A 15,914-nucleotide genomic window follows, 5' to 3' on the forward strand; every position below is an offset into this window, starting at 1 on the left:
ACCGAGTCTTCTAAAGCCCCTTCGGAGAAGCCAGCCCTGGTGGTGTTTACTTGTTCATTCCTTTGGGGATGAAAGCTTTTACCCCATATGCACCCAACCAAAAGTTGAGCGATGTGCGTGTAGGGTGACAACAGTGAGCTGAGAACTGTAAGCCGTTGAAGAACTAGCGTGCACTGAAGACAGCCCTGCGAACTGCCCAGCAGGGCAGTGTCCTGTCCTTCCGCCTTCTTGGCCCTCTCCTTTAAATAAGTAATGCGTTTATATATACGCACGCATGTACGTAAATACATAAGCAAGCAAGCTACGCTCTGGGCTGCGGTGACTTTTTTTTCCCATCCAAATTACAAATCAATCTGTACCCCAGTGGGACAGGTTGTTTAAAATAAGAACTTCTGGTTCAAATATCCGGGTGTTAAAGTTTGTACAGGTCACCAGACAAATGCTGGAATTCTTTTGGTGGTAGGGGTAAGGGGTAAAGGGTAAGGGGTAGGGGTCTGGTCTTGTGCCCCGACTGAGAGGGTCCCCCGCTCGTCGGGAGCAGAGCCGATGTGAGGGCACCTCGCCGTCCCCTGTGGCGGCTGGTGCGGCCTCCGCAGAGAGCTCCGGGCCGGAGCCCGGGACACCCGCAAAGTCCACGGGGCCCCGGCCACCCCAGGGACTAGCCCAGCGGTGCGGTGAGGTGGGAAGCTGGAACCTGCTGAGGTCATTTCCTGTGCCTCTCGCCGCTGCCCGAGAGCCGAGCTCTGCCTTTAAGGAGCGGGCGGGGAGCGGGCGGGGAGTGGGGCGGGGCGGAGGGAGGGAGCGCAGCGGAGCGTTGAATGGGGCGCAGGGAGGTGCGGCTGGCCTCGCCTTTGTACCGCCTGCCTGCGGGCACCACTCCGGGCCCAAGCCTCTCCCCGCCCCGCCCATCCCGACCCCTGCTGTCGGGAAACGGAGACCCGGCGGCTGCGGTGGACTCAGACGGGATCGAGGCAAGGTCAGCGGCGGACGCGCGCGGAGGGCGTCCGTGTGCCCGCCCCGTGTGCCGGGTGTGCGGCTGGGACTCCCGCGAGCTCGCTAGAGGTGAGTGGCACCGTGCGCCCCTTGGGCAGAGATGGGCTAGGGGTGTGCACTGGCCCGGAAGGTGTTTGGGCAGAGAGGACCGGCCACCTGTAGCCGCAGGGCGATTCCGGAGCAGGTGCCTCCCCGCCTGGAACCGAGAAGCTGCGAGCGCTGGGAGCCGCGCGCGCGGGTCGGGCTCGGGTACCCGCCACACCGGGAAGCGAAGAGTAGACTTTCTAGGGAACACGGGGAGTTTGGGACCAGCTGGATCCAGTTGCCCGCGGGAAGGACCCTCGGAGCGGACTTGCAGGCTTTCCACCGCGTTGCCTGTGCTCTCACTCGGTTTCCTTCTTCCCTCTGTCCTACCCACCTTATCTTAGATTTCTCTCTTCTATGATTTCTCGGTGGTTCTCTTAGGGCTTCTAATGGGTTCAGGCTCGACTACTAGAGGCAGGTCAGTCGTGCAGAAAAGAAAAGTTGGGCGCCGAATAACACCGGGAGCTTTGTATTCTAGAAGCCTCAGAGAAGAATCGGTCACTAGGGACCTGGGGGCCTTAATCGGGGGATGGCAGAGGCAGTCAAGACGCTCATCAGAGAGCAGAATCCGCTCCCCGTTGATTTCTCTGTGTTGGGACGTCTCCATAAACTTCCACTATGAATCCGCCGCATAAAACGCTTCCAGACGGAGCCTTAGTTCCAGCTAAAACTTAGGCGTGAAACGTCATTTTAGTAACAGTTCCAATGGAAAAGTCATTGGTTCCTTCATAAGACTTTTTGGGCTGATATGCTCCAGACACCGTATATAGTAACATCGCTTAACACTTTATAAAACATTAATTCCAGTATTTCTGCATATAATTATCTCCCTGTTACAAGAGGAAACAGACCCAGAAAAAAATGTGATCTGCTCAAGTTCATATAGCTAAAAAGTGGAAGAGGCCAGACACATCCAACCCTCTTAAATTCCTGAGGATTTGGTCCACTGTCCAGTCACCCTCCCTCCGTGGTAGGCTACTGAGAGGGTTTGCTCAGAGCTCAGTTAGGGTGGGGTATATCTTGTGCTCCCCAACTCATTGAAACTAACAGCTGGAAACCTCTGGTGCCCTGTCTGCCCTCTTCGAAATCATGAGCTGAGAGGAATAAGTCTGTACCTCCCAGCTACCTCTCTCCTCCCCCTGCACCCCTCCTTACTAGTCCCTTCTCTCTAGGAGGCTGAGTGCTATCTGTGCGGAATCTGTGCTCCTTCTGGGTTGCACAGTGCTTTGTGCATGCTGACGGTGAGGTGCCAGGATTCCCTCACTCCTGATCCAGGTACTTCACAGAAGGCCGACTGCTGAGCCACCATCCTGCAGAGCAGTCTCTCCCTTCTGTAGAAAACTAATGCAAAACTGCCCTTCTCCCCAGGGAAACAGGCCCTTTTTCCTGGCTGGAGTATGAATTAGAACAGCCACAAGGGAGGGCAATTTAGATTATTCAGCCATTTAAAAATGTCTGTCACTTAATCCTAGAATTCCATTTCTAGGACTTTATTCTTCAGATATATTCCAATGTGTATGAAGTGATGTGTACTCATTGAATATTCATTGTCACGTTGTTTATTTTAGCAAAGGGTTTCAAACAACCCAAATGTCTGTCAATAAGGGACCCTTAGATACAGTCACCCACCATGTAAGGAGGGGGTTACACTGTGATAAATGCATCGTTCGGTGATGCCATCATGTGCAGACATCAGGGAGTGCACTTACACGAATCCAGGTGGTAAGCCTACTACACAGTAGGCTGTGTAATGCAGCCCATTGTTCCTAGAGACAAACCTGTACAGCATGTTACTGTAAAAAAAAAGAGAGAGAGATTAAATCAAACCGAAAACAGAATGATGCAATCGATAGATTTTTTTTTTTAGTAAGTAGAAAGAGTACCATCCAACATAACAATAAAAAGTATTCTATAGTAAATAAATGAACAAGCAGCATGGTTGTTTTTTGTTATCAAGTATTATGTACTGGAATCAAATTTATACCTATTTAGATTTCTGGCCAAGATGGAGGTGGAGGTAGACACACTGTGCCTCTTCACACAACAATAAGAAGGACAACAACAAAATTTTTTTAAATCACCAGAACTGACAGAAAATTGAACTGTATGGAAGTCAAACAACCAAGGAATTAAAGAAGAAACATTCACCCAGACCAAAAGGTGGGGCGGAGACAGGCAGTCGGGCAGAGAGAACTGGAGGCAAGGTGGCAGCTGAAGGGCCAGGGATCCCACATTTGCATGCAGATAAACTAGGAGGAACGACTAGGGAGGGAGATAGACTGTGCCACCCAGGGCTTCGTGAGGGGAAATAAAACCTCAAAGCCTCTGACTGGAAAAACCTGTGGGGGTTGAGGTGGCAGGAGAAACTCCCAGCGTCACAGGAGAATTCTTTGGAGAGACCCACAGCATCCTAGAGGGTACACAAACCCACCCACCCAGGAATCAGCACCAGAATTTGCTTGTGGGTAGTGGAGGAAGTGACTGAAAGTTGGCAGAGAGCCGAGCAAGCAGCATTGTTCCCTCTCGGACCCCTCCCCCACAGCACTACAACCACAATGCAGCCAAGTGTGTTGCCCCACCCTGGTGAATACCTAAGGCTCTGCCCATTACTACGTAACAGCTGTTCTGAGACAAAGAAAGATGGCCCAAATGAAGGAACAGATCAAAACTCCAAAAATACAACTAAGTGACAAAGAGATAGCCAACCTATCAGATGCAGAGTTCAAACACTGGTAACCAGGATGCTCACAGAAATGGTTGAGTATAGTTGCAAAATGGAGGAAAAAGTGAAGGCTACAAAAAGTGAAATAAAGGAAAATGTACAGGGAACCAACAGTGACTGGAAGGAAATCAGGACTCAAATCAACGATTTGGACCAGAAGGAAGAAATAAACATTCAACCAGAACAGAGTGAAGAAACAAGAATTCATAAAAATAAGGAGAATGTAGGAACCTCTGGGACAACTTTAAACACTTTAACATCAGAATCATAGGAGTGCCAGAAGGAGAAAAGGAAGAGCAAAAAATTGAAAACTTATTTGAAAAAATAATGGAGAACTTTCACCTGGAAAAGAAAAGAGACCTTCTGGAAGTCCAGGAAACTCAGTCCCAAAGAAGTTGGACCCAAGGTAGTACACAACAAGGTATATCATCATTATATTACCCAAGATTAAAGATAAGGAGAGAATTGTAAAAGCAGCGAGAGAAAAGGAGACAGTTACCTATAAAGGAGTTCCCATAAGACGATCACCCAATTTCTCTAAAGAAACCTTGTAGGAGAGAAGGGGCTGGAAAGAAGTATTCAAAGTCATGAAAGACAAGGATCTACATTCAAGATTACCCTATCCAGAAAAGCTATCATTTAGAATGGAAGGACAGATAAAAGTGTTTCCCAGATAAGGTCAAGTTCAAGGAGTTCATCATTACCAAGCCCTTATTATATGAAATGTTAAAGGGACTTACCTAAGAAAAAAAAAAGGATCAAAACTATGAACAGTAAAATGACATCAAACTCACAACTATCAACAACTGAACCTAAAAAAAAAACACAAACAAACTCAGCAAACAACTAGAATGGGAATAGAATCACAGAAATGGAGATCACATGGAGGGTTATCAGCAGGAAGGGGAGCAGGGAGAATTAGGGAAAAGGTACAGAGAATAAGAAGCATAAATGGTAGGTACAAAATAGACAGGGGGAAGTTAAGAATAGTCCAGGAAGTGGAGAATCCAAAGAACGTACATGTACAACCCATGGACATGAACTAAGTGGGGTGAATGTGGGTGGGGGGACGGTGCAGAACAGGTGGGAATAAAGGGGGGGATGGGACAACTGTAATAGCATAATCAATAAAATATATTTTAAAAATATGTACTGCATGTAATATGTGCTGTATGTCTCTACAACTGGCATCACCACAAATATGTGAGGCATGCGTCGTGCTATGAGATTACGTCAGCTGTGACTTTTGTAGGAGATAAGAGTTTTTCAGCTCCATTGTCTTTTGGGAACCGTTGCATATGCATTTCATCATTGACCAAACATTGTTATACAGCACATAATAGATTTCAATAGAGATGTTAAAAAGCATGGAGGGAAATGGGGTAGGTATGTGTATTGCTACAGGATGATCTCTAAGTTATATTAAGTACGGTGTGTTTAGTGTGCCACCATCTGTGTGTGTGTGCAACATATATATGAGTGAGTGACTGTCTGTACACTGAACATCTCTGAAAGACACAAACCTCCATGCCAGTGGTCTCCTGATATCTCTGAAAGACATAGAAACCTGTAACAATGGCTTTCTGAGTAGAACTATGGATGAACTTCGGGGGTAAGAAGAATCCTTACTCTGCTTTGTTTACCTTTTTCTTCACCTTTCAAAGATTGAGAGGTAAAGTCATTTTTAAAGCCCCCCTGACCTTCTCTCCAAGGTGGATCAGGTGGTAAGCACATCTAGAGGCTACATCTCCTCATCTGCCCAGGGCACCACTGGTTTGCCTGCGTTTATTGATGGCAGCTGTCATTTATTGAATGCTTACTGCATGCCAGGCTTTTGTAATATCCCAAAAAAAAACACCACAAAAAACCCCGCATAGCATCGTCTACAAAATTACCAGTTTTGTATGGTTCAGATTAATGTTATTGCCCTCAATTTCAAACTGGAACTGAGGCTCGCAGAAGTTGAGCAAATAATTTAAGGTCACAGGATTAATTAGTGCCTGAGCCAATATTCCAAGCCAGGCCTGTGTGGCGCCTGAGTGCGGGACCTTCGTCGCTGTACTCCGCTGTTTCTCTTTGCTGGTTTGTTCTTAGGGATGCTACTTCTGGTCGTCTGAGCCCCTTCTTTTGGTATGTAGATCCTGGGAGGCTGGAACTTACCTTTTCCTGTTCTCCCCCAATGCTGCAAAATGGGATGCTCGGCACACAGGTCACATGCGTGTGGTTGGCTTGATCAGATGATGAGGCCAGCTCAGAGGGAGCTGTGCTCTGTGTCCACTCACCCTCCCACAGTCCATCCTCAGAGACGGGGCACGGAGCTCTTCCTTGCCCAGCGCTGGGCAGGTGGTCGGGCTCGCTGAGCGGAGCACTTTCAGAAGATGGTGGTAGCCCATCACCTGCAAGCCAACATCGCAGGAGGAGCTCACACTCAGGGAGTGAACCGTAGTGAGGTGACGCAAGAGAGCCCAGTGGAAACTGTACCCAGAACGGATCGCCCATTACCCTCTGATGCCCCCTGCAGCGACCTCTGGCCTCTTTCTTTTAGGCTCTTGTATTGATTGGCTACCTTTGCAGAGAAGTTCAAGGATATTCAGACCGGAGAGCCGGGCCTTGTGAGCCACCAGTCTTTATTCATCTTTATGTGCCCAATATTGGACATAGGAATCACTTAACAAAAGTTGGTTGAATTAAACTTAATCTCAGCATTTTGTCAATTTCTGGTCAAACTCCTCAATTTACCAGAGGCCTCCCAGGCCACGTTTGTGTTTTCTCTGACGCGGCCCTGAGTCTGAAGTCACCTAACTACACCCATCCTACCCGAAGCCCCTTGCTCGGAGGCACACCTCCGCAGACCCCTGCGAGGCGTCGGTCCAGGACCCTAGGGAACTCGGTGCGTTCCGGAGCTGGTGCGAAGCCCATGGCAGTCATTGGGTCGCGCTGCTAAGCAGTTCAGCATGCTGGGCACTAGTGGGAATCAAGAGAACTAGGTTTCACAAGAGTGGCCATGAGTTGATGATAATTGTAGCTGGAGGGAGGGTAGGTGCATGGGGATTTATTGTATTGTTCTCCCTAATTATGGGGGGGAAAAGAAAAAAATTGAGCTTGTTTTTGTCTCCAGCTTATGTCCCTTCTCACATTTTTCCCATCCGTTTTTGCCATTAATGTTGTATCTGTGTTAAACCGGCCTGGTGGCCTGAGACTCTGCCACCACTGGGGAAGCATCTTCACAGAAAGAGGATGTTCTCTCTGTTGGGGAATCAGGATTCTTGGCCCAGCACTGACACTACTTAGCTCTGTCTCTAAGCAAGTCACAGATGTGATGAGTTTTCTCATCTGCTCACTGACCTGCATCATGGGGATACTGCGAGGATAAGGAAACAAGTAATGCTTGTGGCAATGCCGTGAAAAGCTAAGAACCATTCTGTAAGTTTATTTCTGCTCCTCTGTGCATCTTCATGGGAGGTACAAGTGCAAGGTGATGTAGCAGGTGAGATTCAACTTACTGGTATCTTCCCTTTGTATCTCGGGTTTTATAGCTGCTTCTCTGACCACCTGCTTCTGTTGAAAGGGCCTCTGAGTGGGCCTTGTGCTTGGCAGCAGGCACCTGGCTCCAGATCTGTTTCAAAACTTTTTAGCTCTCCGCATGTGGAGACAAGCCTAGCGTGATGCCAGCCCTCTGGCCAGCATCCCGAAGAGCAGGGAGAGGATTAGCAGGCACCTGACTGGTTCAAAACACCATGATGTCATGAAGACGCTTGATGGGGGAAGCACTCCTTTCAATCTAGGTATAATCCTAGATGTCAGGGCCAGGCAGAGGCCAATGACGCATTTTATTTCCAAAGGCCCTGGAGATTTTGATACTTTGGATTTCCACTCCCCAGGGAATCTGAGCCACAGCTTCGACAATCAATAAGAGAGCATTAAAATCCACCAAACTCAACACCACAAACAATTGTTTCCCCTGCCCCTTGTTTTTTCACTTGGATGCTTTCAGTGTTGATTCTTAGCTCCCGGCTAGGTGCAAGACTTTCAGATCCTAGTTTTAAATATACCACTTTTTAAAAAAGGATCTGCAGAAAAGCAAAAGCCCCTTAAGGAACAGAGCAAATCAGATGCAAGGCCCCGGAGCCTTCTCTGGGGGCCCCCCACAAGGTTTTGTTTTGTCTTGTCAGCTGTGGTCTTAGCTCAGTGGAGGTCATGTTTTGCTTTTGTCTTTTGTCTTCCCGCCGTTCCTGTCGGTCCCTGTCCTTTGAGGTGGGGATTGCTGGGAGGTCACAATGTCGGGATTGTTTGCGGTGGCAGTTCCGGGAGAGCAGGGCTGAGGTCATGGGTCCAGTGTTCTGAGTAGCCCAGAACCCAAAGACTTAAGACACCAGACCCATCAGTGGTTTAATTGTTGGGCTTTTCCCTGCAGGTCTGTTGACCCTGTTTTTTACATGAAAAGTCAGGACATGTGGTAAATGTCTGTGCTTATGGAGTTTATGGGGTCAGCAGAGTTGAGACCAGAGTACCCTGACCTGGTCTCAACTTAGATGAGCCTGGAATATAGGCTCATCTTAGTGCCCACGATCCTGAAAGATCTTATAAAACGTTTCTTTCACTCCTAACAATCTACCTCAGTCTTTGTGAAATCAGAATTCCTTCCAGTTTCTGGATGGGTAAAGAGCACTGTGGCTAGGAACAGGGACATTGGAATGGCAGTCATGGTGTGGGACTCTGTGTAAGCCAGCCAGTCTCTCAGTTCCTCCGTGTCCTCACGTGAGACAGTGGACTGCTGCCCACCCCTTAACTCATGGATGATGAGGATTAAAGAGGCCACACGTGCCTGGAATACAGCAAGAACTCTAAATGATTGCTGTTTGTGGTATGGAATGGGAGAAAGATACTCGTAAAAGTCCAGTGTGAGCTGAGAAACATCATTGGTGGTTAACCCGTGGAAGACAGGTTCCCTGGCGCACCTGCGCAATCGGCGGCCGCAGTGCAGGCGGTGGCTGGGTTTTCTGAGGCCACATGGCTCCTGGGGATGTGAAAAAGAGCAAATGTGCATTACAGGAAGTTCCAGGGTTACATTCATGTCAAGAGACCAGTATAAAGAGCCCCCATGCACCCCTTATCCGGCTTCAAAAATTAACATTTGGACAAATCTTAGTTGATGTATCTCCCTCCCCTCCACTCCTCACCCTCTACCATGAAGCAAATCACAGACATTTTATCATTTTACCTGTAAATCATGTGTATCCCTAACAGATGACATTTAAAAAATATCAACCTTAAAAAAAGGACGATTGTTCTTTAAAATTACCTGATACTAGGGTGATCGTATGTCATGGTTTGGGACAGACCAACTTTTTGCTTGTTGCCAAACATAAGTACTAGTAGCAGCCTGGGGGGTGGGGGAGGGATTAAAGTCCCGTGGGTGGCTGTGCCTTCCAGCCCTCCCCTCCTCTGTGCTCGTCAGCGCCTGTATCTGTTCTCTCGTGCACACACAGCTTTCTTCTTCTTCTTCTTCTCTAGAATATGTCCAGGAGAGTCTGGGTAAATGCCCCTGGCTGGAGAAATTATAGGTGTCTATTTGATTTGTTCTGAGTTTCTATGAAGTGTTTTCCAAAGGTTTGTGGCTTTCTCCACAGGCTGCCCCATTGCCCTGCTTCTATTGATCTGTACATTGATTAGCTATTGTGACTGCATTGTAATTTTGCAATCAGACTTCCTTGAGAAACTCAGAGACAAGGGACCTCTGTCATTTATCTTTGCATCTCCAGTGCTTAGAACAGTGTCTGGCACATAAATGTTCATTGAATGGATAAAAATTTGTTAAATGGAATTATTGAATGAAAAATAAATGAGCCCTGCCTGGCCAGTGTGGCTCAGTTGGTTGAGCATCATCCTGTAAACTGAAAGGTCGCCAGTTTGATTCCTGGTCAGGGCACATGCCTGAGGGGCAGGTTAGGTTCCCATTCGGGCACATACAACAGGCAACCAGTCGATGTTTCTCACATCAGTGTTTCTCTCCTTCTTCATCTCCCTCCCTTACCCTCTCTCTAAAATCAGTAAGCATGTCCTCGAGTGAGGATAAAAAAATAAATGAGACTAGATTCTTGTTGGGTTTCTCAGGTTTTGTGATCCCCGCGGTTGCTCAGCTAACCTGAGATAGAATGAGACACACTGAGCTAAGACGGGGCCATAGGACAGACTAGTTCACCTCCCCCTGCCCTGTGTTCTCTGGCCCCCTTTGGTCTCCTCTCCTCCTTTCCCAACATAACAACTCTTCCTCCCATGCTTATTTATCTTCCCCTCTCTCTTTGTGTGCTGGTTCTCAGGGCTCCCTGGAATATCCAGAAGTTGATTCCATCATGGCTGAGCTCAAGGTGGAGACACGGACCAGCATGGACTGGCAGACACGCTGCGTGGCCCTGGAAACCCAGCTTTTCCGGTTCCGCCTACAGGCCGGCAAGATAAGGGAGCTGCTTGCTGACAAGGTGAGTTCTGGAGAGCAGGTGGCTGGCTGCCTGACCTCACTGTAGAAGTCTGTGTCAGACAGGGCCAGAGGTAGAGAGGAAGAGTTAGGGAAGGTGAACTTTCTTTTGTTGTTGTTTTATTTATGCATTTTAATGGGAATATATTTAACACATAGCTTTGTGAAATTTAAGGTGTTCAACATGTTAATATGATATGTTTATACATTGTAATATGGTTGCCATCATAGTGATAATTAGCTCTATCGTGTTAGTATTATAATTTTTAAATATTTTATTTATTTATTTTTTAGAGAGAGAGGGAGAGAGAGAAACTCAATGTGTGAGAGATACATTAATCGGTTGCCTCTCACACACCCCCAACTGGGGACCTGGCCCACAACCCAGGCATGTGCCTTGACTGGGGGGTCAAGCCTGTGACCTTTTGGTTCACAGGCCGGTGCTCAAGCCCTTTGAGCCACACTGACCAGGGCTGTCATTTCTTTTCAGTGGTTGGAATGATTACATTTTCCATATTCACTATACTGCATGTTTGATCCTTAGGGCGTACTTACTACTCGTTATGATAGGTGGAATTTTAATAAGATGCTTTGCACACATGCAAAATGAAACCCACCCAAGGAAGTTTTTGTTTAAGACCAAAATCGAAGCAGTTTATTAAGCCGTTGTCATCTGGCATTCCCCCCTGCTCTGCTTCTTTGCACACCAAAGGAATGACACAAACCTTCTCAGTCCTCTGTCACTTCCTGCACCACGTGTGGCTGCGGCAGAGGCTCTGATAGTCCATCAACATCTCTTCTGTGTGGGGGAGGGGTGTTTGAGGAGAGAAGACTGAAATGTCCACCCCACCGTTCACCCTCTATTAAGCATAGGAGCCACGGAAGGCAGCCTGGTTTCCTGGTGACAAGGACACAGGCTGTGGAGCCAGACGTACCTGGCTGTACCACTTATTACCTCTGTGACTCTGAGCAAGTCCGTTCACCTCTAGGGTAGGGACACAAATGTCTACCTTTTGGAGTTGTTTTGAGAATTGTATCAGGTGACATATACAAACGTTCTGGCATAGAATAGGCCTTAAATGGGAACAATTATTATCTTACAGTCTGGGAAGTGACCACCACTCATAATGTTTCTGTAGGAAGATAGCTTCCAAATGGCTTTCGGTGGTGTTTTGAAACATAACTCATCTAGAGAGTAGAGACCTGCACTTAAGTGCTCTCTCTCTCTCTCTATATATATATATATATATATATATTAAAAAATGTTAATTGAGTCAACCATTCTCTGTATTCTCTGTATAGTTTTGTTTATAGCATCCGTCTGCTTAGCAAACCCTTCTTTTATAGCAGAAAGGTAAAACTCAGGCCACTTCCTCCCAGTAATGTCGAAGTCTTGATTAGTAAAGCCTGAATAAACGACCTGCTTCAGTGATAGGCCCAAGCCCGGAGTCCAGGAAGACAAGTTATTGGCATTGCCTTTGCATTTCCACTGCTGAGGGGAGGGGCCCTGAACTAGCCTGGACTAGAACTCGTGAACCTTGGGTCTGTTGGCATCGCCATCTCATTCAGGCTTTGCAGAACAGATTGGCAGGGTTCCTACATTTGTGGTTCAGGCCCTGCAAATAGAAAGGGTAGAATTCTACCACCTCGGGGACAGGGAAGCGGGCTTTCGATAGTGCTTCTCAAACAGTGGTCCCGGGATCCCCTGTGCCAGAAACCCAGAGTGCTTGTTCAGCATGTGCATTCCTGCCCCCCAACCCTCCCGATTCAAGTCTCCTGGGGTGCTGCTCATAATCTGCATGTTTAACAAGCTCCCAGAAATGGATTTCATACACTATGAAACTTGAGAACCTTGCTGTAGGTGATGGTATTGGGGAAGGTGTGTGAGGGAAGGTAAGGATGAGTAGGGAGCAGCCAGCTAGTCTGAACACATCTCAGAGGGAAGGGACTTCCATTTCTAGAAACATGGACAACGAAACAACCTCAAAAAATGACCACTGTCAAACACCTAGACACACTGGATTAAATATTTAAAATATCCTTCTCAGTTTAGAGCTGCATACTGGGGGGAAAAAGGGGAGATCCTCAGAGGCCAAAATAAAGAGGAAGAACCCAAGTGGTACTCGACTCTAGCAGCTGAGTGGGATGGGGAGTGTGGCCGGCCTCCCTTCAGTGATGAAAGGTCTGAGGTTTGAGTTTGAATGTCTGTGGAGGGAGAAGCGAGGTCTGGCCATTTGGAGGCTGGGCCTGATACTGAAACTTCCGTGTGACATCAGGACTGTTAAGGGCCTTGCCCTAAATGAAGGTAGACAAAGAAAAGAGAATCATCCACCAGCACAAGGGAGATGACAGAACAGCTTCTCGTACTGAGCCAGGCTCTGGGCAGGAAAAAAAAAAGAACGAAAGAAAGAAAAATGTACCCTGAAGACCTGATGGTGACGTTGATGTAACATTAGAATTTCTACTGTATGAATTAGGAACCCTAAGTTCTAGGCCAGACATAACCTTGGCAGTTCTTGCTGGAACAGGCACAGAACCTCTCTGGAGAAACAGACCTCAACTCGGATTCTACAGAATCCTCACAAGGAAAAAAGCCTTAAGGAAGGTGAATATATGATCCAAACTGACTAAAAACTGAGAAAATAATCCACACCGGGTGAGAGTCCAAATATACAACAACTGTGGGGGTCTAGTCAGAATAGAACCATTGGGACGATACTATAAAATAAATGAGTTTAAAACCATTGAAGACAGTCCTGGCTGGTGTGGCTCAGTGGATTGAAGACCAGCCTGCAAACCGAAAGGTCATGGGTTTGATTTGTAGCCAGGGCGCATGCACCTGGGTTTCACGTTTGGTCCCCTGTCTGGTGTGTGCAAGAGACAATCGATCAGTCAATGTTTCTCTCTCTTTGACTCTCCCTTCCCCTCTCTCTAGAATTAATTTATTAAAAAAAGAAGAAAAAGTGAATAAGAAAAAGAAAGAACCCAAAATAACAATGGCTTGTATTAGACAGAGGCTTACTTTCTTCTCATGTAGTACCTCAGGCATAAACAGTCTGACTCTAGAGCAATACCTGCTGCGTGTCTGAAGATGCTTCATCCTAATGTCCACTCAACTCTTGCTTCTAAGTGTGTGAGCAGGAGGTTGCATTCATTTCTTCTGTTCGTATAACACTGGCAAAAATTTGGTTACCCAGCTGCAGGGAAGATTGGAAAGCAGAGTTTTTATTCTGGATAACCATGTGCTCTGCTAAGTTGGAAGTTCAATTTATATGAGAGAGAAGGGGAGAACAGATGGGGAGCAGAACTGGAAAACATTTAGCAGTTGGTAAGTCTAGAATTTGAGTTTAGAATAATAGGAATAACACATAGCGTATATAACTTTCAAATCAATTGAGCAGGGAAATGCAATAAAGGAAGTCTATTAAATCCAGGCAGGGAGAGGAAAAAAAGAGTATAGAAAAAGAGGAGTAAATACAAAGCACCAAATGCCTATTTTGGGAGGCTTCTTGCCAAGATGGAGGCATAGATAGATACATTCAGCTTCCTTGCACAACCAAAAGAAGGGTAACAACCAATTTGGTAACAAAAAAAAAAAACAACCCAAACTGCCAGAAAATCAAACTGTATGGAAGCCCAACAACCAACGAGTTAAAGAAGAAACATTCATCCAGACTGGTAGGAGGGGCAGAGATGAGCAGCCCAGGTGAAGAGGATGCATGGCCAGGTGGCAGCTGGTGGACCTGGCAGTCCCACATTCACATGCAAATAAACCAGGAGGAACAACTGAGAAGTGAGACAGACTGTGCAACCCAGAGTTCCAGTGCAGGCAAAATAAAGCCTCAGAACCTCTGGCTGTAAAATCCTGTGGGGATTCCAGCAGTGGGAGAAACTGCCTGTTTCACAAGAGAGTCCCTTGGAGGAGCCCATGGGACCCTAAAACGTACACTAGCCCACCTACCCAGGAATCCGCAACAGAGCAGCACCTCAAAGGGCACAATTCACTTGTGGGTAGTGGGGCAAGTGACTGAAAGGGGGTGAGAGCTGAGCAAGCAGCATTGTTCCTTCTCTGACCCCTCCCCCACATACAGACAGCACCACAATACTGAGAAGTGGGTTTCCCACCCTGGGAAATACCTAAGGCTCCACCCCTTACAACAGAACAGGCGCACTGAGACAAAGAGATATGGCCCAAATGAAAGAACAGGTGTAAACTCCAGAAAAACAACTAAGTGATGAGGAGTTAGCTAACCTATCAAATGCAGAGTTCAAAACACTGGTAATCAGGATGCTCAGAGATATAATTGAGTATAGCTGCAAAATAAAGGAAGAAGTGAAGGCTATAAAAAGTGAAATAAATCAAAACGTACAGGGAACCAACAGTGAAGGAAAGGAAACTCAAATCAATGATTTGGAGAAGAGGAAGAAATTAACATTCGACCAGAACAGAATGAAGAAACAAGAAATCAAGAAAATGAGGAGGGGCTTAGGAATCTTTGGGACAACTTTAAACATTCCAATATCCGAATCATAGGGGTGCCAAAAGGAGAAGAGGAAGAGAAAGAAATTGAAAACTTATTTGAAAGAATAATGAAAGAAAACTTTCCCAATCTGGCAAAGAAAATAGACTTCCAGGAAGTCCAGGACTTTCAGAGAGTCCCAAAGAAGTTGGATCCAAAGAGGAACATACCAAGACACATTATAATTCCATTGGCCAAGATTAAAGATAAAGAGAATCTTAAAAGCAGCAAGAGAAAAGAAGACGGTTACCTACAAAAGGAGTTCCCATAATGCTATCAAACCTTGCAGGCAAGAAGGAGCTGGAAAGAAGTATTCAAAGTCATGAGAGACAAGGACCTACACCCAAGATTACCCTATCCAGCAAAGCTTTCATTTAGAATGGAAGGACAGATAAAGTGCTTCCCAGATAAGATAAGGTCAAGTTTAAGGAGTTCATCATCACCAAGCCCTTTTTATATGAAATGTTAAAGGGACTTACCTAAGAAAAAGAAGATCAAAACTACAAACGGTAAAATGACAACGAACTCACAACTATCAACAACTGAACCTAAAAAAAACAAAAACAAACTAAGCAAACAACTAAAACAGGAACAGAATCATAGAAATGGAGATCACATGGAGGGTTATCAGCAGGGAGTGGGGGAGAATGGGGGAAAAGGTATAAGGGAATAAGAAGCATAAATGGTAGGTACAAAATAGACAAGGGGAGGTTAAGACTAGTCTGGAAATGGAGAAGCCAAAGAATTTATATGTACAACCCATGGTCATGAACTAAATGGGAGGAATGCTGGAGGGGATCGGAGTACCCTGTGGAGGGGGAGAAAAGGGAGAAAAATATGGGACAACTGTAATAGCATAATCAACTAAATATACTTTTAAAAAGTAAGCACCAAATGCAACAGTAGAAATAAATTCAAATATGTTGGTCATAAGGAGACATACACAAGAATGTATATTACAGCACTGGTGTATGAAAAATTGGAAAAATTCTAAATGTCTCTCCACAGGGGATGGATAAACATTGAGTACATTTGTACAATGGAATATGACACTGCAGTTAAAAATAAATCAAGTAGAGCTGCATTGGTAAATTCGATAAATCTCAAAAACCAGCATTGA

The 15,914-nt window shown here is 46.2% G+C and overlaps 1 protein-coding gene across 2 annotated transcripts in view; it reads left to right on the forward strand.

Moving 5' to 3' along the window:
• The first annotated feature begins 869 nt into the window (after window positions 1-869).
• The window catches only part of PLEKHH1 (pleckstrin homology, MyTH4 and FERM domain containing H1), a 50,457-nt gene continuing 35,412 nt past the window's right edge, over window positions 870-15,914 (forward strand). The window contains exons 1-2 of one of the 2 annotated variants that reach the window (XM_037125943.2): window positions 870-1,062; window positions 10,120-10,278. In XM_037125943.2, the coding sequence (XP_036981838.2) occupies window positions 10,153-10,278 (126 nt within the window). In that variant the 5' untranslated portion in view covers window positions 870-1,062; window positions 10,120-10,152. The remainder of the gene's footprint in view (window positions 1,063-10,119; window positions 10,279-15,914) is intronic. The other variant, XM_037125942.2, reaches the window with a different exon arrangement.

Source organism: Artibeus jamaicensis, unplaced genomic scaffold (assembly GCF_021234435.1).
Source record: "Artibeus jamaicensis isolate MK-2021 breed Jamaican fruit bat unplaced genomic scaffold, CSHL_Jam_final contig_851, whole genome shotgun sequence".
NCBI classification, from domain to species: Eukaryota; Metazoa; Chordata; class Mammalia; order Chiroptera; family Phyllostomidae; genus Artibeus; species Artibeus jamaicensis.